The sequence below is a fragment of the Thamnophis sirtalis genome, unplaced genomic scaffold (genome assembly GCF_051295495.1).
Source record: "Thamnophis sirtalis isolate CommonGarterSnake01/CBP01778 unplaced genomic scaffold, rThaSir2_p1.2 scaffold_1, whole genome shotgun sequence".
NCBI lineage: Eukaryota > Metazoa > Chordata > Lepidosauria > Squamata > Natricidae > Thamnophis > Thamnophis sirtalis.
In genome coordinates, this window is record NW_028261381.1 from 80,744,591 (window position 1) to 80,767,926 (window position 23,336).

At 36.4% G+C, this 23,336-nt stretch overlaps 1 protein-coding gene across 10 annotated transcripts in view; it reads left to right on the forward strand.

The window, feature by feature from the left end:
- The window catches only part of PLEKHA7 (pleckstrin homology domain containing A7), a 130,453-nt gene extending 110,200 nt beyond the window's left edge, over positions 1–20,253 (forward strand). For 6 of the 10 annotated variants that reach the window (XM_087717405.1, XM_087717370.1, XM_087717362.1 and 3 more), the window contains 5 exons: positions 132–332; positions 9,405–9,557; positions 11,683–11,816; positions 13,310–13,449; positions 15,505–20,253. In XM_087717405.1, the coding sequence (XP_087573531.1) occupies positions 132–332; positions 9,405–9,557; positions 11,683–11,816; positions 13,310–13,449; positions 15,505–15,596 (720 nt within the window). In that variant the 3' untranslated portion in view covers positions 15,597–20,253. The remainder of the gene's footprint in view (positions 1–131; positions 333–9,404; positions 9,558–11,682; positions 11,817–13,309; positions 13,450–15,504) is intronic. The other 4 variants (XM_087717377.1, XM_087717397.1, XM_087717365.1 and 1 more) reach the window with 3 other exon arrangements.
- The last annotated feature ends 3,083 nt before the right edge of the window (positions 20,254–23,336 follow it).

Consider the following 23,336-nt stretch of genomic DNA (forward strand, 5'->3'; position numbering starts at 1 on the left):
AGCCTCTTAAACTAACATAGTTGTAGGTCAATATTGTCCATAGTAAGTTAATTAAAAAGTAAGTAGTTTGGAGTTATACTAAAACTTTTTTTTAAATTGTCATTAAAAACATGTTCTGTTTCATTTTCAAGGAGAGACCAAAGAGTGCCTTGGAACGTTTATACTCTGGAGATCCCCAAAGAGGAAAAATGAGTGCTGAAGAACAATTAGAAAGAATGAAGCGACATCAAAAGGCAATCGTTCGTGAACGCAAAAGAACTCTTGGTCAAGGAGAAAGACATTCGGTTTCATCACGACCATTCATTCCTCCTGGTTCTGCAGACATAGACTCAGTATGTTAGACATGCCTTAACAGGACTAGATAAAACAAAATGATCTTTAGCTTCTCTAGTAAGCACTTTTATTTGAGAGTGCATGTCACCTTATTTAATTATATAATGGTGGTATTTCAGTAGGTAAGGCACGCATAACAGAAAATGGCTTCTGGCTATTGACAATTTAACATAGAAAGTAGGAAATAAATTGACATAAGAAAAGTACAGTGAAAAAGAATATATATATATATTTCAATGTAGATAATAAGTTGGCTTAATCATTTTTTTCTTACAAGGTTATGAAAGTAGAATACTTTTTTTCTGATTGCACCGTAAATGAATGAGCCCAGTAGACAATATTAGCACAATTTAAAAATATAGTATCTATGGTTATGTTAAATAAGGACTTCATAGGTTATTGTTTTAGATTTTCAGAAATTTTATATATTAATATTAAACATAGGAACCAATTTCATATAATTGCTATTGATCATTTATGTCTAAGGTATAAACAATATTCTAGAAAGGCTCTCCAATCAGAAAAAATAATTCCAAGTTAAATATAAACTTGACAATTATTCATTTGTCAATTAAGCAAATAATCATTCCCACTGCAATCATTGATATTTTACATACCCAATAAATATATTTATAAAAAAGAATATTCCATCAATACTAACATAATTCATTTACAAGAAATAGCTGTAATCCATAGACATGATCTATTTATTCATAAAAGACAAATCAATTTAAAATTACTGGGGCTGCATTTTTTAATTGCCAAATAAATTGAATTGTTGGTCTTAGAAATGAATTGTTGGTCTTAGAAATGGCCACTGTCAATGACAGACACAGTGAACAAAGGTGTCTGTTTCACTCAGTTATAGCATTTTGGATAGCAAAATTTAGGATTAGGTTACCAAGATGTTTTCCTAAATAAAAGAATGATCTCAAATAAATTCAGTGAGATAGGTTTCCTGTACCAGTCATAGCACGTCTCCATTTTTTTTTACAATTTGGAGCTACAGAAAATAAAGTCAATTTAAAATTGAAATAAAGCAATCCAGTTATAACCATAAATGAAACATTACTTCAAAAATGTAAGTTTTACTTTTTAAGGTAGCCCTAGAAGTTGAAAATGTAATAGATCATGTTTTTTAGGATTATGAAAACAATTGGAGATAGCTTACCGTATGTTAGGCTGTTGCTGCAAAAGCAACAAAAACTTGCAGATTTATTATCATAAGCTTTTGGGGGGTTAAAGGCGGGTCCATTAAATACATAATCATCTAGGAATCAAGCTAGATAAGTATAAGTATAATCTTTATTGTCATTGTACTCAAATACAATGAAATAATGAGAATGTATTCAATGATTAAGTATAAGAATGTATCCAGTATATCAGATTTTGATTATTTACATAAGAGATGCATGGCAGAAAGAAATCAGGATCTGATCATTCCAATAGTGCCCTGTCATAACACATCTAATTCTGTGTATGGGCACACATGCATGCATACACACACATACACAATGGAGGTTAGTTTGGCACTAATAAACAACTCTTCTGAACATATTTTTTAAAGAAATTGAATGAGTCTGTGAGTGCAGATAACCTATCTTCTGCCCTTTAGATATAGTTATATGGATAAATAATGGCTCACATTGTATGTTGCCATGATATTAGGAATATTATCCATGATAATCTCAGAATCTATTGTGCCCCATTTTCAAAGAAAACCTTTCCTTTTGGTAGTAGAAAAGTCATTTTACATCCTTGGTTCTTGCTTGTAAGATATTTCCATTCCCCGTTTTAAGTGAATGTTATATCACAAGCAACAGAGTTTCAATGTCTCTCACTTTTTATTGATACATAATCAGCCTAAATCAAACCACCGCAGATGAAAACCTTTTCATTGAATGTTGTAAACCTCTTGCAACTTTTAAGACCTGTGGACTTCAACTCCTAGAATTGGCTGGGAGATTTCTGGGAGTTGAAGTCCACAAGTCTTATAGTTGCCAAGGTTGGAGCCCTGATGTAGACATAGTCTGTCCTGCTGATCCAATAGGGAACGTACAGTAGCTAGATGTCCATTTCCCAAGAGGAAATGTCAAATAGTCATTTTAACGACTTCCAAACCTCCCCCCTCCACTTATAGGGGGGATAGGCAATATAAAAATGTAATAATAAATAAATAAAATGCCTATTAGGGTAGGCTAGAATCTGAATCTGCTCAATTCTAGTCTAGCTCCTTAACCCCAATACTAGCTCCCATTCATTCATAGCCTACTTAAAAGTCCAACACTTACTGGTCTCATCCTTGAACTTACTGGTCTCATCCTTTTTTAAAAGAAAGCAAATAATGTTATTCTTTTCCCTTTCTGTTTGTAAGATACGTCATGATCTGTGAAAGTTAGTCTTCAAAGAGCCATAGGACTTTTTCTTATTTAGGGTTTCAAAACTGAGGGTTTATGCAATCACTGTTTTGTCTTTTTGTTTTGGCACACTATAATTATTTATGCTCATCACCTGCCTAATTCATTGCACAAGATCTCTTGCTTTTAAAGTCATTCATCCTACATAATGGTTTTTTTTAAAAAAAGTTTCTAATTATTTAAAACTATTTCTAACTAAACTCAATTTCTGCCAGGCTTAATTGCATTTTAGTATCCTTTTTGTTCAATTTCTAATTTTGTTGGTGGTTATTAACTTTTCACCTTTGTGTTCCCATTTTAAATAGTTGTTTGGTTGCATTATTTTATAAGGCATTCGTGAGCCATTAATGTAATAAGTAATTATGTAAACACTTAAAAGAAACCGGTGCATTCAGATATTTACCTTTGCAGTTATATTTTTTTAAAAAATAGTGTTAAAACATAAGGAAAAAATAAAGCCCTGCCATATCACATATTTAAGTAGCAGAATTTGAACCTGATTTTTTTAAAAAAAACATGGCTCTCAAATTTGTAATAATTTCTAATGCAAACATTTCATAATATTTTAACAATTGAAACAATGTAGCATATTTTCATACCATGTTGGTCTTCATTTTTGCTGTAAACATAAAAAAATAGCACAGCCTGGGAAGAAGCAAATCATGTACCCAACGGGCTCCAGTGCACAAAACATAATGTTTGAAAGCACAATTTACAGCACTACAATAACGTTAGCAACCAAAATGGTAAAAATGAAATATGTAATTAGATTGCACAGTTTGTAATGTTACATAAATTGTATGTGTAAATCTACTTTTAATACAGTGCACTGATATTTTTTTAAAAGATCAATTTTTAAATGTAGTATGACATTAAAATATTGAGCAGAATACTTGGATTGTCATTTGATTTTGATGTAAAGGACTCCTTATCAACAACAATAAAAATGCTTCCTAATACTGAATTCATGTATTTCTTCTACTATAACACGTAGATTAATATTGCCTTATATTACATTTATGGATGCAATCAGGCCTGGCTTGAATATTGAGTAGCATTTGGTTACAGGGTGTGCTTTAATTGTGAAAATGATTGAACTTCTCTCGTAGAAATCTCTCCATTTTTAAAGTCTGCAATTTTTATTTGTGCAGTTTCCTTCAAATTAACTAGATCCTCCTATTTCTAACAAAAACAAATGTAGATATGTTTTGAGTGAAAAATCAAGAGCTTGTGCATGAATAATATATTTTTTCCCAAAATACCTTAGACTGGTTCTATCAAGTTGTCCGGAGTAAATGGGAGAAGGTAACCACTACTGGGTCTCATGTGCTTTCTGCTGTGTTCTAGAATAAAATCTCACTACCCTATCAGAGATTGATGTAGCTACAGAAGAAAGGAGGAAACAGTCAAAATAAATTCCCCCTTTTTCATCCAGTGGAGAAATCCTGAGTGGAATTCTGTCTGTGGGTATTCAAAATACAGTGTTGAACCAAAAGGTTGAGAGCTGTGGTCTGGGATCTGGTCTTCCATTGTGCAAACGAACACTTTATGCAGTAACACATTTTAATGTGATCACTGAAATAGCAGTATTCATGCAGTTTGACTGCTACACCCTTTATAGCAGGTGGGACAGAAGATCCGAGTAAGATAAGATAACCTTTATTGTCATTTTTCTACTGTGAGCACACTGCCCACATTAAAAATGAAAATCTGTTGCCTGCTCTCAAAGGAAAGTCTATATTTGCCCATACACTTACATAACACACAAATACACACATCTACACCCATACATATAGGTAGATATAAATAATATGCTACTGAATGAGAAGATAAATGATCCAATTATAACAGTCTGCGATCCCAAAAGTTACTATGCACTTTCTACTGCATGCAGACCTTTACAAAATTATATTTTCTTTTTCTTTGGAACAAAAGGAGCCTATTTGTTGTCTTATAAACATTCTGAAACATGCCTCTTTCAGAAGTTCTCATGATAAAAGCCTTGTTTGAACAATACAGTGTCCAGACATCCGGCTTCAGTCATAAGGCATATTTTCTGTGGCCTGTGGATTGAATAATGCAGCTGAATGGGAAAATATATTTATGACATACACATTTATATGTTGCCAATCCCTCATATTTTATTCAGGCTTTTGTTTATATTATAGTCAAAGATACCCCTGGAATACTTGTAAATAAATGAAATATTTTATTGCTGCATGAGTGTTGTACAGTTAGCATATCTTAGTTGGAGAATGGCTTTATAGGACACCTGAAAGTTAGGCTATTCTGATAAAAAGGTGGAAGTAATTAATACATTTATTGTATATTATTTATGGGTTAGGATTTCTATCATATTTTTAAAGTATTCAGTGATTCTGAAAGCAAGTTTACATTGTGCTATCATTCTACCTTTCTTGAAAAAGCTAAAAAATATTCCTAGATTAACATGGAAGTGCTTGTAAATAGTGGGAAACATAAAAGGCAGTGATCTATATTATTTGATTTTAGTAGATAGTTATCTAAACCGCATCATATCTGAAGTAAAAATACAATCCATAATACTGGTTTGAAATGTTGATGGGCTCCATAATTTTTGCAAGTTGTTTAATAGAATAACAACAGTTCTGAGTTGTTTGGCTTACATGAGTTACAGGCTTTCTACAACCAGAAGTTATTTAATTAGGCCTTTTTAAATGAGGCTTTGAAAGTAAGCTCTTCCTAGTTTTAACTGGAAACTTTCCAATTCCAATTTCATTAGAACTTAGCTTCAGCTAATTTTGTTTTGTTGCCCAGAGGAAGTTGAGTCTAATTTGGAGACTCTTGATTCATTCCCTTCTATTATAGGAAACTAGATTGTTTTTCTTCCTTTTGCTCACAATTTATTAATTCTCAGGATGAATTCTCTCTTTTTATTATTTTATGTATTTAGTGTTTTAAGTGCCCTGTTCGTTTCAAATATCTCTTTTTAATAATGTGGTTTTGTTTGTCTGCTATCATCTTTTACCGCTGGCCTGCAAAAAATTTTTTTTTATTATTTTATTAAGGATTTATATGCCGCCCTTTTCCCTGAGGGGACTCAGGGCGGCTTACAACAATGAAGGGAAGGGAGTGCAAGACAAGACTTGAAAAAAAAAGAATCGTGATTAAAAGAAATTAAACCATAAAAATACAACATTCACTCAACATTCGGGCGGGGTGAGAAATAATCCTATCCCCAGGCCTGACGGGATAGCCAGATCTTGAGGGCTGTGCGGAAGGCCTGGACTGTGGTGAGGGTACGGATCTCCACGGGGAGGTTGTTCCATAATGTCGGAGCTACAACAGAGAAGGCTCTCCTCCGCGTAGTCGCCAGTCGGCACTGACTGGCGGATGGAATTCGGAGGAGGCCTACTCTGTGCGATCTGATGGGACGCAGGGAGGTGATTGGCAGGAGGCGGTCTCTCAAATAGTCAGATCCACTACCATGGAGCGCTTTATAGGTAGTAAGTAAGACCTTGAAGTGCACCCGACGATCCACAGGTAGCCAGCGCAGCTCACGGAGGATTGGTGTAATATGGGCGAACCGTGGTGCGCCCATGATCACTCGCGCGGCCGCGTTCTGGACTAGCTGAAGTCGCCGGATGCTCTTCAAGGGCAGCCCCATGTAGAGCACATTGCAGTATACATCTAGCCATGACTGACACAGTGGTAAGATTGCTTTTACTGTGATGGGTAAGACGTCATCATGTGAACAAACCAATCCACCCTTAGAAGCAGGTGTAGCATTTCAGTGCTTCTTTTGTACTTGTATTTGGTATGATACACATTTATACCAATTTAAAACAGATTCTTAAAAGGGGATTCCACAGCATTTCTTTATCACTTTTTGGTTTGTTCCACAATTTTCAGGAATTTAGGTAGGCTATTTTGTTCTTAAGGTAAGAATATGTAGCTTCAAATTTCCTTAAGTTCCAAAAAAATGTGAACATGTCAAGACACCCCCCACCCCCCATGATATATACTGTATGTTCCAGGGGGAAAAACTAAAAAGTAAAAAAAAGCTTTCTTCTTCTTCTCTATGTTCTTAACTCTTTAGACCCATTCAGCATAACTTAGTTCTATGGTCACATGATCTTTCACAACTTTCCCTTATTCTCTTTGTTTAATAAGACTAAGACACCCCTCTTATGAAATTTAAACAGTCCTTATTGGAATGGAGGTATGTATCAATTCAAAAGTGCTTTATAATAAACAATCTGTCAAATTCAGATGTCCCCTTAATCTGTTTTAAACTTCTGTAGTTCAAACCATTGGCAAGATTTTTGCTTTTAATTGTTTTTAAATCCTTATAATTGTTTCTCCAGTTTTTATTTTAATATTGCCCCAGGTAAAAGGAACACTCACCAGGTAGCTAAGATCCTCTGCTGCTTGAAGACCTCTGTAACTTTTAATTGTTTTATATAATCCAAACCAGGGACGTGCAGTCACTAGAGGCAGGGGAGGCGGAGCCTCACCAGTGTCCTCAGGAAAAGGAAAGAATTTTAAAGAATTTTTTTAAAATAATTAAAGCCAAGGTAGTTGCTACCAGACTCCAAGTCACAGTGGCTTGGAGTCTGCTTAGTGTTAACTATAGGAGGAGGAGAGAGAACTAGGGGCCTCCTTTGCATAAGGAATTTTTCACCTTTTAAAAGTTAAGCAAGGGTTAAAAAGCGAAAAATTTCGTATGCAAAGGAGGCACTGATTCTCCCGCCTCCTGATCTGGGAGCAGCGAATCATGCCTTGCACTTGAGCGACTGCGCAATCTAGCAGCAGGAGCCTTGCTTGTAAAACGCGCCTGTGTGAGCAAGTTCAACTCTCCACTTTGCATCGCGGGAGCTGCCAAGAGCAGAACCATCAGAAGACTTAGAGGTCTCTTATTTCCCCATTAACCTGCAATATCTTTAACTAGCTAACATTTAATATACATTTAAATTTGTACTGAAATATTTGTTTTACAAGTTTTTTTATATATCAATATTTATTTTAGTTTAAATTAATATTTGCAGAGAATGATTCTCAAAGTATTCATACAGCTATGGCTATGGAAAATGATAAGATGTTAGAATGTATTCCAAATAATTGTCCGGCGGGGCACTTTGCATCATGGAAGCTGCCAAGACCCAGGTCTGCAGCAAAGGCACTTGGCGGCCCCGCCGGGCACTTTGCATCGCAGGAGCCGCGAAGACCCGGGTCTGCAGCAAAGATGATTGGTGGCCCTGCCAGCACTTTGCATCGTGGGAGCTGCCAAGACCCGGGTCTGCAGCAAAGGCGCTTGACGGCCCCGCCTGGCACTTTGCATCGCGGGAGCTGCCAAGCGCTTTTGCTGCAGACCCGGGTCTTGGCGGCTCCCACGATGCAAAGTGCCCCGCCAGGCACTTTGCATTGCGGGAACTTCATCGGCCACCGCTGCCGCTTCCTCCGCTGCCGCCGCTTTCCCCTCTGCCCTGGCTGTGGCTTATGCCGCGTTCGGAGTGCTGCCCTTTCCAAAAGCCCCGCCGAAGCCCCAGCACTGTGACCGCTATAGAGCGGGACGCATCTTGCCTGTATGGCGGACACAGCGGCGGGGCTTCAGTGGGGCTTTTGGAAAACCGTGCCAGGGCTTTGCCTCACCAGCCATAAAGTTCACCGCACGTCACTGATCCAAACAGTAAATGGAATTTTAAGCAAACCCAGTGTCTTTAAAGTAGGCTCTACATGAGATTGTCAGCTTGATATTTCTTGCTCTGCTCCTGGTGCTCAACTTACAAGTTTCCCACAGGTTCCCTCCAGTTCTTTCAAGTTTCCTTTCATGGAGCTGCTTTGGAAGGACGCATGAGTGATCCTCAAGGCTTTTAGTTCAAAGCTCTACTGGCCCTGGCAGACCACCTGGCTGCCAATGCCTGCCTTAGCTGTGTCTCTGCTGTTTAGACATACATTAGTTTAACAGCTGAAGAGCCCAGGTAGCCCACAGCCTGGAGTTTGATCCTGATGGGCTTGAGGTTGACTCAGCCTTCCATCCTTCTGTGACTGTTAAATGAGGACCTGGATTGTTGGGGCCAATATGCTAACTCTGTAACTGCTCAGAGAGGGCTGTAAAGCACTATGAGCTGTATATAAGTCTAAGTGCTCTTGCTCTTGCTGTTTTCTCCACTTGGAAATCTCAAAAATTCATTTGTTTGCTTAACTACAGTTAACATAGTTACTTTCTGTTTCATTCACTTGAAGAATTACATGACTATAACTTTTGGAGATTTTGGGACTACATCTGATCCAACTGTAGGTTGTGTGTGTCTCCAAGGCAAAGGCCTACTGCATTTTCCTTTGTATATCACACCTGAAAAGAGCTTTCCCCAGGAAATACATTTTGGTTCCTGGTTCAAACGATTATAGATAAATCTAGATATCTCTGACTCCTAACATGTAAAGTTAGAATCTAGAATCTGCTGTCAACTTTGATGTGACATTAGATTAATCTCTGCTGGTTAGAAAAGTACCAGACTTCATTGGGGTAGCCCATCAAGTGAAAATCCAGGAATAAATACTACGGTAGCCCTTAGTTTTCATTTTACCAATTCAAAGTTTGAGGTAATGATAAACATTTGCTAATTTATTGTTTACAATGGTCAAATGTCATTGTTTTCTGTCTGTTACTAGTGGAAGCGGGAGCAAGAATTTGACTTTCAGTTATTGGAAAGAGCAATTTGTACAGAATCAAAAATGGAAGATAATTGGTTAAAAATCAACCCTGTGGCAGTAACAGAGAGAGATCTAGAGCCTGAAGATTATAAGTTGGATATTAGCAGAGAGGTAAGGCTAATTGTTAGCATTGCCTTGTATACTTGTACTTGTAAATAAATTCACTATTTTCCAAGCTTAATATACTATTTTTCTCTCCATTTGTTTTCTTTAATGTTAATGTTTAATGTTAGTTTTCAGCAAATTTTTAAAGCAAAGCAGGATTGTTTTCTGAGGCATGTACAGGATCTTTTCTTTTTGGCATGTGTTTAGTAGCAAGAAAGGCATGTTAGGAAAGTGACTAAAATGTTTGAATCTGCAAAGGAAAAATGCACAATTCTGTAGAGAATTAGCCCACACATCCTGCAGAGTTACAAGGATCTCTCAGCTCTCATCAGAAGGACATAAGTAGCACCACCTCAGAAGCTCAACCCCTTTTCATGTCATTCTCACAGGCAAAAATTATGTCATAGGCAAAAATTATGTTGGACACCATGATATTGCTTGCGTCCCTGATTCTCCCTTCCTCTGCTATGAGCACCAATGCTTACTACAGTATTAAAGGACTGTTAAAATAGAGCAAATAATTTTTTTAAAAAAACAAACACAAAATGCTATTAGGCACAAATTTTACAAAATGGTAAAGTTGCACTTGTTTCTCCAATAATGGGAAGAAACAGGCTGAAGTAGATCCCAATCAAAATTGTCCATCAAGGTTCTTTGCAGTGTTGTCCATCAAAGTGTTGTCCATCAAAGGAGTAGCATTGGTCCTGAAGGATCCTTTTTTAGATTCATGGCTACTGCAACATGGGTAGTAAATATCTAGTCCAGCGCCCTGCTTATTCAGTATGGAGGCTGTTCCCAGGAGCAACTTTGGTTGGTGTGTGGTAGCTTTACGAGGAGGAGGGAGAGGAGAGGAAGAAGAGGATCTACTTATGGTAACTTTTGCTCTTTTCATTTCCCAGATGGACAGCTGTAATTACTCTTTAGGAAACTAACTTTGAACACCACTCAGAATCTGCACTTTGTACAAAATTCAGAGGCCCAACTAATTAGCATTAAATGCTAACAGCATATTATTCATGACGCCTTGCACTGGTTACCAGTAGGCTTCTGGGTATAATTTAAAAAACTACTCTGAGATAATACCATCGCATGATTTTTTAGGAGTCAGTCAGATTTAAGACTGAATCCTGATTATTTTGATTATTATTTCTTGTTTCATTATTTGTTTTATGCTGCCTGTTGCATAATGCTGAAAATCTTAGAAATTGAAGGAAGGAAATCACCACAGGCAGAATATCATCAGTGTGTATGTGTGCGTGTGTGTGTGTGTGTGTGTGTGTTTCCCTCCTTAACAAGTATTTCAAAACCTACAGAGCCATCTTGTGGCCCAAAAGAAGAATAATTTATTTCACTGAAAGATTAAAGAACAGAATAAGAGAAACTAACAAATAAAATAACTTTACTAATTCTAGATATGTCATCTTGGGTTTGGAATTGTTATGTATAACTGAGGTCTAACTCCTGGAGATTAAAAAGTAACCTAAAAAGGTATCTTGATAACAAGAGAGAAATTGCTTCTTAAGTTGAATTCTCAAAGTCTCATTATATATCAACTATACCTGAGCATTTCCCTGAGATTTTTCTCACTAGTATTGTTTGTACATTCCTTTAAAAAAATTAGGGACACGGTGACTCAGTGGCTAAGACGCTGAGCTTGTCGATCAGAAAGGTCGGCAGTTTAGAAGTTCAAATCTCTAACACTGTGTAACAGAGTGAGCTCCCATTACTTGTCCCAGCTTCTGCCAACCTAGCAGTTTGAAAACATGTAAAAATGCAAGTAGAAAAATAGGAATCACCTTTGGTGGGAAGGTAATAGTGTTCCGTGCCCCTTCAGCTTTTAGTCATGCCGGCCACATGACCACGGAGATTTCTTCGGACAGTGCTGGCTCTTTGGCTTTGAAACGGAGATCAGCACCGCCCCCTAGAGTCGGGAACGACTGCACATATGAGTGGGAACCTTTACCTTTAATTTTTACATTAAAAAAATTAGCCTAATTATGATTAAAAAGGCATTAGAGAAATCTGTCTTTTTGTTTCCTTTTGTGTATTTGAACATACAAATGTTTTAATGTTCTGTATGTAGTATAGTAAACATTTATAATTATTTTTTTTTTAAAAAACCCTCTCCCAGTTGTCAAAGCCAGACAAGGTTGCCATTCCAGAAAGGTACATTGATATGGATCCTGAAGACCCCCTCACTCCTGAAGAATTGGAAGCAAGACATCGTAAGGCAGAAAAAATTAGGCATATTCTCACCAGATCCAGGTAAGGCTTTGTGCATAATTCCTCTTTATTGATAATATCAGGAAACATGAAAAGCCATGTTACATGCATATAACCAACTCTATTGCTTCAGTACATCTTGTAGGAAGACTAAAGTGACCAGATTTTAAGATGGGTAAAACGGGACACCATTGACCGGGGGGGGGAGGGGGCTCAGAGCACTTGAGCTGTAAAAAAAAAAGAGGGCTGTAAAACCATGAAGCGTTACCCCTGCCGCCACCTCCTCCTCCGCCGTGCTTTTGAGGAGCTTCCGACGGCTGAGCCGCTTGGCTCGAGACCGAGTCTCCTCCTCGCTGCGCTGCCGCCGCCGCAAAGCCCTCCCCCGCCTGAGGCCGCCGGACGGCTGTCGCAAAAACATTACGCGTTGGCATGCGCACGCGCAGGAGGGGAGGGAGCCTCGCCCCTTGTCGGGCACTGCGAGCGAGCCGAGCGGAGGGAGGGAAACCACTGCCCTCTAAAGGCCACATCGGGAATGACACTTCAGAGAAATAAAACCTTTTTTTTAACAGCGTCCTTTTTAAAATTGATGATTTGGTGTCTTTTCTTTCTTTTGGAAAATCGGGACTTTTTGAACACGCTGCGGGACATGGGACAAATTTTGAAAAATCGTGACTGTCCCGCCAAAAGCGGGAGGTCCGGTCACCTTAAGGAAGACGCTACTGGAACAATAAATCTTGCTAGTTTCTGTATGTTGTAAACATAGCCCTGTAAAATCCTGGGTCTGTCTCTACCTTTTGCAGTGAGATGTTTCATCCAGAATTCTTTACTGGCTCTAATCCAAATGGCACCTGCTTCTTAGAGGTTGTTCCATTGCTGTAGATCCCTGCCAAAGACAGCATTTAGTCGTGAATTATCCAGGCTGACCATCCCCGCAAGGCCCTTTAAGAGCTATTCTACTTTCTAAGGCATTTAAAACTTAAGCGCCCCTAAATTTAAACTTTTTTGCTTTGGTAAATTTTTTTTTGCTGCTGATTAGCTAGCTTGTTTTTTTATCTATTAGATTATTTAGAACCAGCCTTTGTTACTTTATAAGTAACTCAAGGTGGCAAACATGTGGCAAAACTCCTTCCGGCCTTCTCCTATTTATCCCACGAAAACCACCCTGTGAGGCAGGCTGGGCTGAGAGAGAATTATTGGCTCAAATTCACCCAGCTGGCTTTCATTCCTAAAGCAGGACTAGAATTCCCAGTCTCCTGGTTTCTAGGCCAGCAACTTAACTACTAGGCTAAACTGACTCTTATTTGTTGATTTTGTTATTTTTCTATTAGCTTCTCTGTATTTTATAATATGAGTATTAATAATTGTCAATATATCAATTATATAAATAATGCTGTAAAAAGTTATTATAATCCCATGATTCATAATTTCAGGATAATTCTGGTCTTTTCCCCCCATGTATTGAACACGTATTGGAAAGTGGTGTGGATTGAGACTACAGCACATTTTTATTTCTTTTCTTTTTATGTTTACCCTAGTGTGCACAACCTACAGCCTCCAATTCAGGACAAATACATCTCTTCAAATTTAGATTCACAGCTACACGAGCAAGAACGCATCATTACCATATCATACGCACTGGCTTCAGAAGCCTCTCAGCGGAGCAAAGAGGTAGCAGGTACTGCTCTATTTATAAAGCAGTGGCTGTGACAATGCATTGTTTTAGTTACACTGCTACATAATGTGCATTTGTACCTTTCTTCTGGGCTACTGTACATATCGGGGCATTAAGACCATAACTTTTTGTGTTATTTAGGTGTCTCAATTGAATAATTTTTGTTATGGAGCTGAACCACTGGATTTAAACCATGCATTGTATTAATCAGTATTCAGTGCTGGGTATAGGTTCCTCCTATTTGAGTAGAGATACGACCCAAAGTTTTATCTACATCAAGTCTTCATCTGCTAAGGCAATGTATAGATTGCAACATCACACATTAAGATTAAATGGACATTTTTCATGCCCAAAAGATTTACAGTCATCAACATGAGATCCCAGTTTAAACAAAATATTTGTAGATGTTTGAAGATGGAAAATGTGTTTTCAACAATGTGTTCCTCTTAGTGATCTGTGAACTGTTGTGCTAGTGGGTTGTCTTCAAATTGAAGGCAATCCTTGGCTCAGTTTGGTGAGGCTGTTTCCAAAAGAATCAGCATGGTGTTGGACGATTGCTACTTTGTGGGGGGGAGGGCTTTGCATTGAGACCTTTGTTTTATCTTTGTATAACACCTCATCTGGAGAAGAGCCTAATGCTTGGAAAGATTGAGGGCAAAAGAAGAAGGGAACGACAGAGAATGAGGTGGCTGGATGGAGTCACCGAAGCAGTAGGTGTGAGCTTAAATGGACTTCAGAGAATGGTAGAGGACAGGAAAGCCTGGAGGAACGTTGTGCATGGGCTCACGATGGGTCGGACATGACTTCGCAACTAACAACAACAAAACACCTCATCTTTTTTCTGTTCATATGTTCAGGTTTTTTCATCAAAATACTGTAAAACGTTTTTTAAAAGTAAAGCAGTGAAATTTGACTGATTGATTGCACTATTCCAAGATTTAGAATCGGATTTGGCAAATTATTTTTGAAAATTTAGTCACTTAATTCTCCTAAAGCTTCATGGGTTTCAGTTAACGATTTTTTTTATCTTTTTGGAAACTTAAGTATATACAGAAATAGCAGATGAAGTTGTTCTTGCTCAATGGTGCTTCCTTTCTACTTTAATCTTTCACTGTGTCACTAATACAGCATGATATTTTCATTGTATATAGCAGGGCCAGTATTATCTATTGCCTGCCGAGTTAATTTTATATTTTATTAATTGATTTCAATTTCATCTTGATTTCTGTTGTGAGCTGCAACACAAAATCACATCTACATTTATTTTGTCAGCAAATACTCTCTGATTCCTTTGATTTAAAAAAAAAATCACAAATTAATTATTGTAAAAGCCTTCTCAAAAAATAAGTCAGCACTCCAAGTTAATATCCATGGCAGATTCTAGTTCATTTTTAAGGAAAACAGGTTCTACATTTATCTTAAGAGAAAGACATTTTTGCTAGAATTATTTCCACTGTGATATACATCTTTTGATTCGGATAAGTAGAAAGTGAAGCAAGAAATCTAGGAAGAACAAAATGTCTTAGTGAAAGTGAACATCTAAATTTGTTTATTCATTAGATTTACACCTTTCCTTCAAAGCTATAACAACTCTTGAAGTAAACCAAGCTGAGAGACAATTATTGGCTCAATATCACCCAGCAAGTTTGTATGGCTGATAAATGGCTCTGATCACCACAATACCCAGATTCTCAAGAAATTCCACAATCTCACAATATCCTTTAATAGAATCTCGGTTTACACAGTTTTCTAATGTGTTTGTTGGCACAGCCACACTCCGATGGATCAGAGAGTACACCTATTTCTTCCTTTTTAAGGAAGGCAGAACAAATAAAATAATAAAAGAAAAATGACTCGGTGATTTTCCATATTGTAGAACTAAATTTTCTTGGTATAGAAAGTACATGTTGATTTGCAAAAAGTATTACAATTCATACCAATGGCTGGCCCTGTTACCTTGTATTTGAGCCCATTTAGTGGTGTATGTTTGTGTGTGTGAAAGAGGAAAAACACAAAAAGCAATTGTGGTGCCTAATTCCTTTGTATGATCCCTTCTAGCTCCGCAATTGATTTACCCAACTAAAGTACCCTCACCTTCTGTACCTCAGCCACTCCCTTTAAGCAATGGATTTCACTACACATTTGTCTAAACACCTTGAAAGTAAGAACTAACTGCTCTTGCTGCCTATATTTGCCATTAATGATATGCTTTGCTGATGTTGGATCTCTCTGTAAATGTAGTAATAACTGCATGCAAACTTTACTGATCTGAAGAATCTTGCCTCCTTCAGTTAAGAAAAGTAAAAATTCTTACACAATATTTGCAGAAATTGTCAAAAACTGCAATGAGACTGCAAGTTGTTTTAAGTTCCTTTTCACTATGATGTTATTTTAGGTGAAATGTGTACAGGTGGTTTTGTAATAGCAGCACCGCATATTGAAAATGGGATTTGCCACAAGCCGTGTCTTGTGCAAACTGCAAAATCCTAAAATATTAAATAACATCTGAATAAATATTAAATATGTAAAATAAAAGTTACATAATAAAATACATATTATTATTGGTAGCAGAAATAAAAAGAGCCTTCATTTCCTTATTGAAGAATAGTTATGGCAATCATTATCACAGAAACATACTTTTGGCGACTTGTCCTGGCAATAAACCAAGTTTGTATATAGTTTCATGGAGCAATTTTTTTTCTTTAAAATATATTGCCTTTTTTGAAAAGAAAATTATGCTTATTTTCTTTTCTAGGTCTTTTCTGAGGCTATGTGTTTCACGTTAGAATATCAGATACATATTGAATTTTATTGCATATTAAATTTTAATCAATACAGGGCTATGGTAGAATTGAGTGAATTGCACATGCTTGGGAGATTTATTTTTTGATTAAGATCGATTAACAAAACAAAGTTATTTTGTTTCTTGGCATATAAAAAACTGAGTGATATGTTGATCCAATCTAACTACCTCATCATAAGCCGTTTCTATTCCCAGTCCAAAATTACCTATGTGCACTATTAGCTATTAACAGCAATTGGGAAATTTATGCTTTGTAGTAAACTTGCTTCATCAATATCTAATTGCATTGTGTTTTTCTTTATGCTAGCCAAAGCAGTAACTGAACAGTGATTCCTGGAATGTGCCAGTAACAATCGCCTAATGAACAAATGCAACCAGAAAGAAGGAAGAGGCACCCCCAGGCTAGCCTTCTCTCATAATTACTCTTATTCGAACATCTTTTATAAATAAGTATAGAGAACGTTCATACAACAAAAAAGGAAAGAACTTTGTATCAGATAAATTAACAGCATTTTTAACATACTATATAAAACAGCGTTTCTCAACCTTGGTAAATTTAGGAAGTGGGACTTAAGCTTCCAGAATTCCCCATCCCATTCTGGTGGGGGAATTCTTGGAGTTGAAGTTCACCCATCGTAAAGTTGCCAAGATTGAAAAACAGTGATATAAAATATGTGCATATGTGCTACACTAAATGACTTTTTTTTTTTTTTAGAAACAAAGTATGTATTAGATTTGTTGTTGAAAAGGGCTGCATATGTTTAAAAGATTGGATGCATGCTATGAAGATGCATCATTCTATTCTTTGGATATTTTGTGTTTAGAAAGGATATATATATCCATATATATATGCAGGTTTTGGTGTATTCGGGTCTTTTCCCGTGTAAGATTGACAGTAACTTGGCGACATTTCGACGAGGTCCCTATATATATATATATAGTATGCGTGTGTGTATATGTATATATACACATGTGTGTATGTGTATGTATGTATGTGTGTATATATATTAGAGTGAATAATGGTTTTGTGACCACAATCAGGTGCAATTTTATTGAAGTAATCAACATTTCAATAATTCCAGATCTCATACAAACACAAAAACTACTGGTAGATATAAAATATGCAAAACATGGAGCCCTTTGAATAAATTATATAGCCTATTATAATTGAGAATCATTATAGACTTCTGTCCTACATGACATCACTAAGTTAGCAACACTGTCTACCTGTTGTAAAAAGAAATCCATTTTTTATATCATCTTTGAGCTTAGGACTTAGTCCCTTTCCCAATGTAAATGCAATTCTCATGCAATTTCTTCTCTAGCACTAAGATACATACGCATACATTCACGACATTTGTCACAAAGATGGCATAAGTTACGCACAAAATCTATTTTTTTAATATAAAAAAGACTTATCATTGTACATCTCTCTGCACATTCAGCAGGACGCTGTTCGTTGTCGATCCCTCTAGGAAGTGCTCCATCGAAAAGGTCCTACATCCACCGTTCAGATCACTTACTTTAAACTGAAATATTTAAAATAAGTGATGCAATTATTAATACACCATTTTAATCAAATATTTATTTTCTTAATATCTGTATTTTCAAAAGCAGCGCAAATGATTTATTGTCAACTATTTATAATTTGCTGTGTTGATTTAGCTCCTGGCCCAGACAATCAAAATCTAAAGTATAAGATTTTTCTTCTTGGGTCCTAAGCAAAAAAGCTAATAAAAGCAGTTAATGATTGTTTTTTAACGTGGAGGCTTGTGTGCTATATTAAAAATGTGATATGACAGCCGTCTTGTATCTTGTTCATACTCATGCAGAAGTGAGTTCAGTGTATTACAGCTTTCTATCACGCTACTCTCTTTTTATACCTATTGTATAAAAAATAATCCTAATCATCCAGAGTAAAGTAAATATGGATTTAAGCCAAGGTGGGCTTTCATTTGGTTTGAAGATAAGATTGGCTTCTGGAATACTCTACAGGCCTGCACTAAATGTCAAGGCAGTGACACACTGACACCTTCTCCCATATATAGTATATATCTCACTCTTGTTGGGGCGGGGGGAGATTTAATCCTGCTCCCCAACTGTGATCTGAAGTGCTGTGTCCCTTCCAGTAATATCAGCAGGCAAAGAACACTTTTACGAGAATGACTATGGGGATATATGAAGACTTTTAAATTCTTCCATTCCTCCATTGCAGTAATTCTGGCATAAGTAAGATCCCAGAGGGAGATGGCAAAAACAAACAGCTGCCAAATCCTGGAATATTTCCTTCCTGTTAGCAGTACAAATCGGGTCAATTTTGGAATGAAAATTAAGTTCACCTCTACATAGCAATCCTGGTGAAGATTGCACAATAGGTCATACAAGGATTATTATTATTTTTGTGGCTCAACACAGTCTGTGTGATGGGATATGGATTGACATTAGAGAATTGGTTCAGAGAGAAATATGGCTGTGCACCACAAGATTACAGTGTAGTTTTCTAGAAGCCACAGGGTGCCCATGTGTAATAGAATTGTTTCCTTAAAACTGGCTTATAACATTACTACCCCTACATATAAGCCTGAGACTCTTTTTATTAGAAAATCCCAGTGTAAATGATTGAGACATTCATACCGATGTCTGTTATAGAGGTGCAACTAAAGTTGCAGAATCTTTTTTGTAAAAGATGAAATCCGTAGTTTTCAGCTAGTTTCTACTATCTGTACTACATTGTACTGCTACTAGTACAATGCACAAACTTAAAAATAAAGGGATTTCCTAAAATTTTCTGTTAAAAACACATTGTGTATGGAGAACAGAATTTCACAGGTAGCAAAGAGTCTATATTCATGGTTTTCTATACATCCTTATGAGCATGGCTATTAATGATGTACTTAAGTTTTGATGACTTGTATCAATATAGAGGGAATGTAATATAAGAGGAATTCATGTGTCGGGAGGAAAAGCTTCCATGCTGACTTCCCAAATTAAGATTTGTAGAGAACTACATGTTGCCTTTCATTTGATGTTTGTTCTTTGAACAGGCGCACACTACATAGCAAACTAATTTTGAGAGTTTGAGGTACTTTAAAAATCTCTTTGTGATGTTGCCTTGCAGCTACTGTTCAATGAAGAAATCTTTCAAGAAGAATGGAACCCTTTCTGTGTTAAGTCCATACATTTTATGTATTTACTTATAGAACTGAGTCCCAATTATTTGTTTCAGATTAGAATGGAATTATTAAAACAGATGTGGAAAATTCAAATATGCAAGAATAAATACTCAAATACTAATACTCAATACTTTGAGAAGTACATACATGCTCCACGTGAAGAACAGGCTAATTTAATTTAAACCAGGTTGGAATGAAGTAGCATTATCTCATTTTACATTTGTAAAAGTCAATGATTGTTTTCTGTGTTTAGACAAAATTCTCCACCTATCCCAAATGATAACATAAATAGTTTTTCTTACAGCAAAATTGACTCTGAAAAAATTCATAAGAATGATTATGTTAACTTTTCCCTTAGGCTTATATTAATGGTGTTTGTTGAAATCTAACACTGCATTGCTAATTCTTTCCTTAAAGTTGGTCGACAATATGTAATTGGATGTATTTATTCTAGCAACTATAGAAGAATTACATAAAGAGAAACACTAGTTTTTGTTTTCCTTTCCGTCATTAAGTTAAGACATACAATTTCTACCTATAAAATTTGTCTTTTATCAAATAGTAACTGGATTGAAAATTATTTTTTGAACTTGTATTCTATTTTGGCTATATTTGGAAACTATTCTTGATAAGTGTATTTAGAAAATACAATCTATTTTAATGGAATACTGCCAGTGTCAAGTATATAACATTTTGTCAAAATGATCATCTTTTATTTTTTTTCTTTATTAAAATGTTGAAGTATTTTTCAAGAAAATTTTAATTTAAATGAAATGTAACAATTTTGAGACAATATATATGTACATATTAAACTATTAACAGTATATTTGATCTGCCTTTGGAGTTTTATCATTTGTTTTTCAAATTCCAACTGCAATTGAATTTGCGTTTGTTTTTTACTGTCGAAATATTGTCCCTGGTTCTTAGATCCACACTGAACTACAGCACAGTTTTTATCAGCCTTCATCCCACAAGATTTGACTGCACATCTTTTGAATCCCTAGCATAGAACTCAAATAAGTTGCTGAGTTCCTTGGCCAAACCTCTAAATTACAGACATTATGCTTCTTAATGACAATGGTGATGTTACAGTATATATTAAAAAATCTTCATGAAATAAATATGGAATTGGAAATAGCTTTTGCTTAATTTCTAAGGGCTTTGCACACATTAGTTTATCTCTTGCATCGGGGTGGAGTCAGGGCAACTCAATGGAACTATGTATTTACTGGGCAGTTGCCCTTCCTGTTGCCAATGCAGAGTTCGCAGCTGATATTTACTCATTGTGGCCAGAAAAAGAAATATATGTCGCTGTCTAGGACCTTTCAAAATTATGAAAAAAGTGCTGAAAAGGTGTTTTAAAAAGTGACTTCAGACCAGTCCTCACACTTATGAACGTTGACACATCCCCACATGATCAAAATTTGGATGCTTGGCAACCCTCATGTTGTCATTATGGTTGCCTTATCCTGGGGTCATGTGATCATCAGTTGCAACCTTCTCAGGGTGTTTCAACAAACGAAACCAATGGGGCAAGCTGGATTCACTTACCCATGTGGTCTTCTAGTTCAACCCCTGCTCAAACAAATTTCTGTCAAATCTCTCCTTAAAAACCTTCAGTGATGGATGATGCCAAGGTGGCGCAGTGGTTAGGGTGCAGTACTGCAGGCCACTTCAGCTGACTGTTATCTGCAGTTCAGCAGTTCTAATCTCACCGGCTCAAGGTTGACACAGCCTTCCATCCTTCCGAGGTGGTGAAATGAGGACCCAGACTGTGGGGGCGATATGCTGACTCTGTAAACCGCTTAGAGAGGGCTGAAAGCCCTATGAAGCGGTATATAAGTCTAACTGCTATATAAGTCTAACGGCTATTGCTATTGCTTAATGTTTGTGTGATTGAACTACCATAGCAAAATCATTACAAAATTGGATGCAACTCGCTTATCAACCAGGTTGCTTAGTGATGGAAGCTTCAAGTTCCAATGATGGCCATAAGTTAAGACGATCGGTACTGTTTACACTTACTTGGAAACTGGGAACTCTTTCATTTACAACTTTAATCATTATCAGGCTGTTTATGGCAAATGAGTTGTGCTAGTGCAGCTTTCTGTCCCAACAAAGATTTTTTAACATAGTTTCAGAATAAACAACGGCTAATAGAAAAGGTTTCCTCCAACTCTGTGAATTAATGTTGTCACGCTTGCAAGAGAAGCACAGCTTCAGAGATCAGGAAAGCATGTTTTTGAGGGTTCCCTCTCCTTGATTTCTGTCTTTCTTCTTTTAAAGTATTTGCAAATGACACACACACGCATGTGTGTGTGTGTGTGTTACAGAGTTAACAGAAGCACAGAGAAGACACAAAAATATTGTGATGTGGTTTTGCCTGATCAACCTTCCTACTGCTGAGGTGCGTTCAAAAGACGAAGACTTTTACTGCCTACTAGCTAAAGTAACCTTTCTTCATAGTGTTCAGTACAAAGGAAGAGCACAAAATGTACATACATCACAGTGACTGGAATTCTGTTTGAACAAGTCTATTGATTGGGCCTGACCTCTTTTTTTTTACACTTTCCCCCCCTATTATTCGAAAAGGGGCATCTAAGTCTGGCTGAATTGAACCAACTGCAATGAACTTTCTATGAAAACTTCTTGAGATATTTCTTTTAGTTCAAAGCTTTGGGATTTTTAAAGGGCATTTTTAATACAGCCTGTTGAGGTATTCTGCGCCCAAGCCATACTTTGAATGTTTTAAACTACAGGTAAGCCTGAGAAGAAGGGGAAATGAAGGCATTACAGCAGAATCATGATCAGGGGAAGGGAAGGAAACCTTTTGACCCATAGAATAAATAAAAATGTCAAATAATGCTTTGAGAGAGACCTTTGTTCTAGTCTAGGTGGCAAAAGCATGGGACTTCAGAACAATTATTTAGAAATGTATCCCAATTCACTGAACTGCATTATGTCTCTTCAGTAAAGCATGATTCACATGCTTTTTCCAGGACTCCAAACTTCAGCTATTACTAACAAAAGATATCACATCTGCACATCTGAAACTTTGCTTCACATTTAAAGTACTGTAAACCATTGTGTTGCATCAAAACCACATGAACATATAGGGGAGATACCGATTCTACCAGCAAAATATGTTTAACTTTTGAAGTATCCAAGATCTAATCATAAATTGCATTTAAAAATGAACTCTTGATTTCCGATTTTAATTGGCATTTCAATTAATGGTGTCCTTAAATATAAGTACAGGTCATTTTGAAACAAAATTGTATGGAGAAATGGGAATATGAGTAAATATATTATTCTGTTAACAGAAAACAACTCTCACAGTGCAAGTCATATATAAATTTATCTGGAAGTAATGCTATTTGCTTACACCCAGAAAAAGACCGAAAGAAAGAAAAATAGAAAAGATAGATAAATGGATAGATAGATAGATAGATAGATAGATAGATAGATAGATAGATAGGTATGCTAGATAAATAGGTCTGCTAGGTAAATAGAGACAGTGATAGATAAAGATATGAATGAGTGTGTGGTAAAATATTTCTAAAATACTGAAACCCAGTATTTGTAAACATAAAAACTTCAAATTGCTGGAAAGTTTGTCATATCTAGAAGGCTATGCTTTTGGCTGTCATCTGTATATTAGATTTGATAATGAGAGTATTTGGCTTGGATTTCAACGTTTAAAGCTTTACGGTTTTTAAATATTTTTCAAACCTTTGTCTTTAACAATTAGAATGCTATATACTGTAGAGACAAACTATTATCTCAGTTTAATTCATGTTAAATATGGAGAACTATAATATTTCAAACTATAGTGACATTGCTAATATTGGAATCTATGAGCTTTATCCCCAATATTATTCTTTATGAAAGAGGGAGGAAGTGTGTGTGTGTGT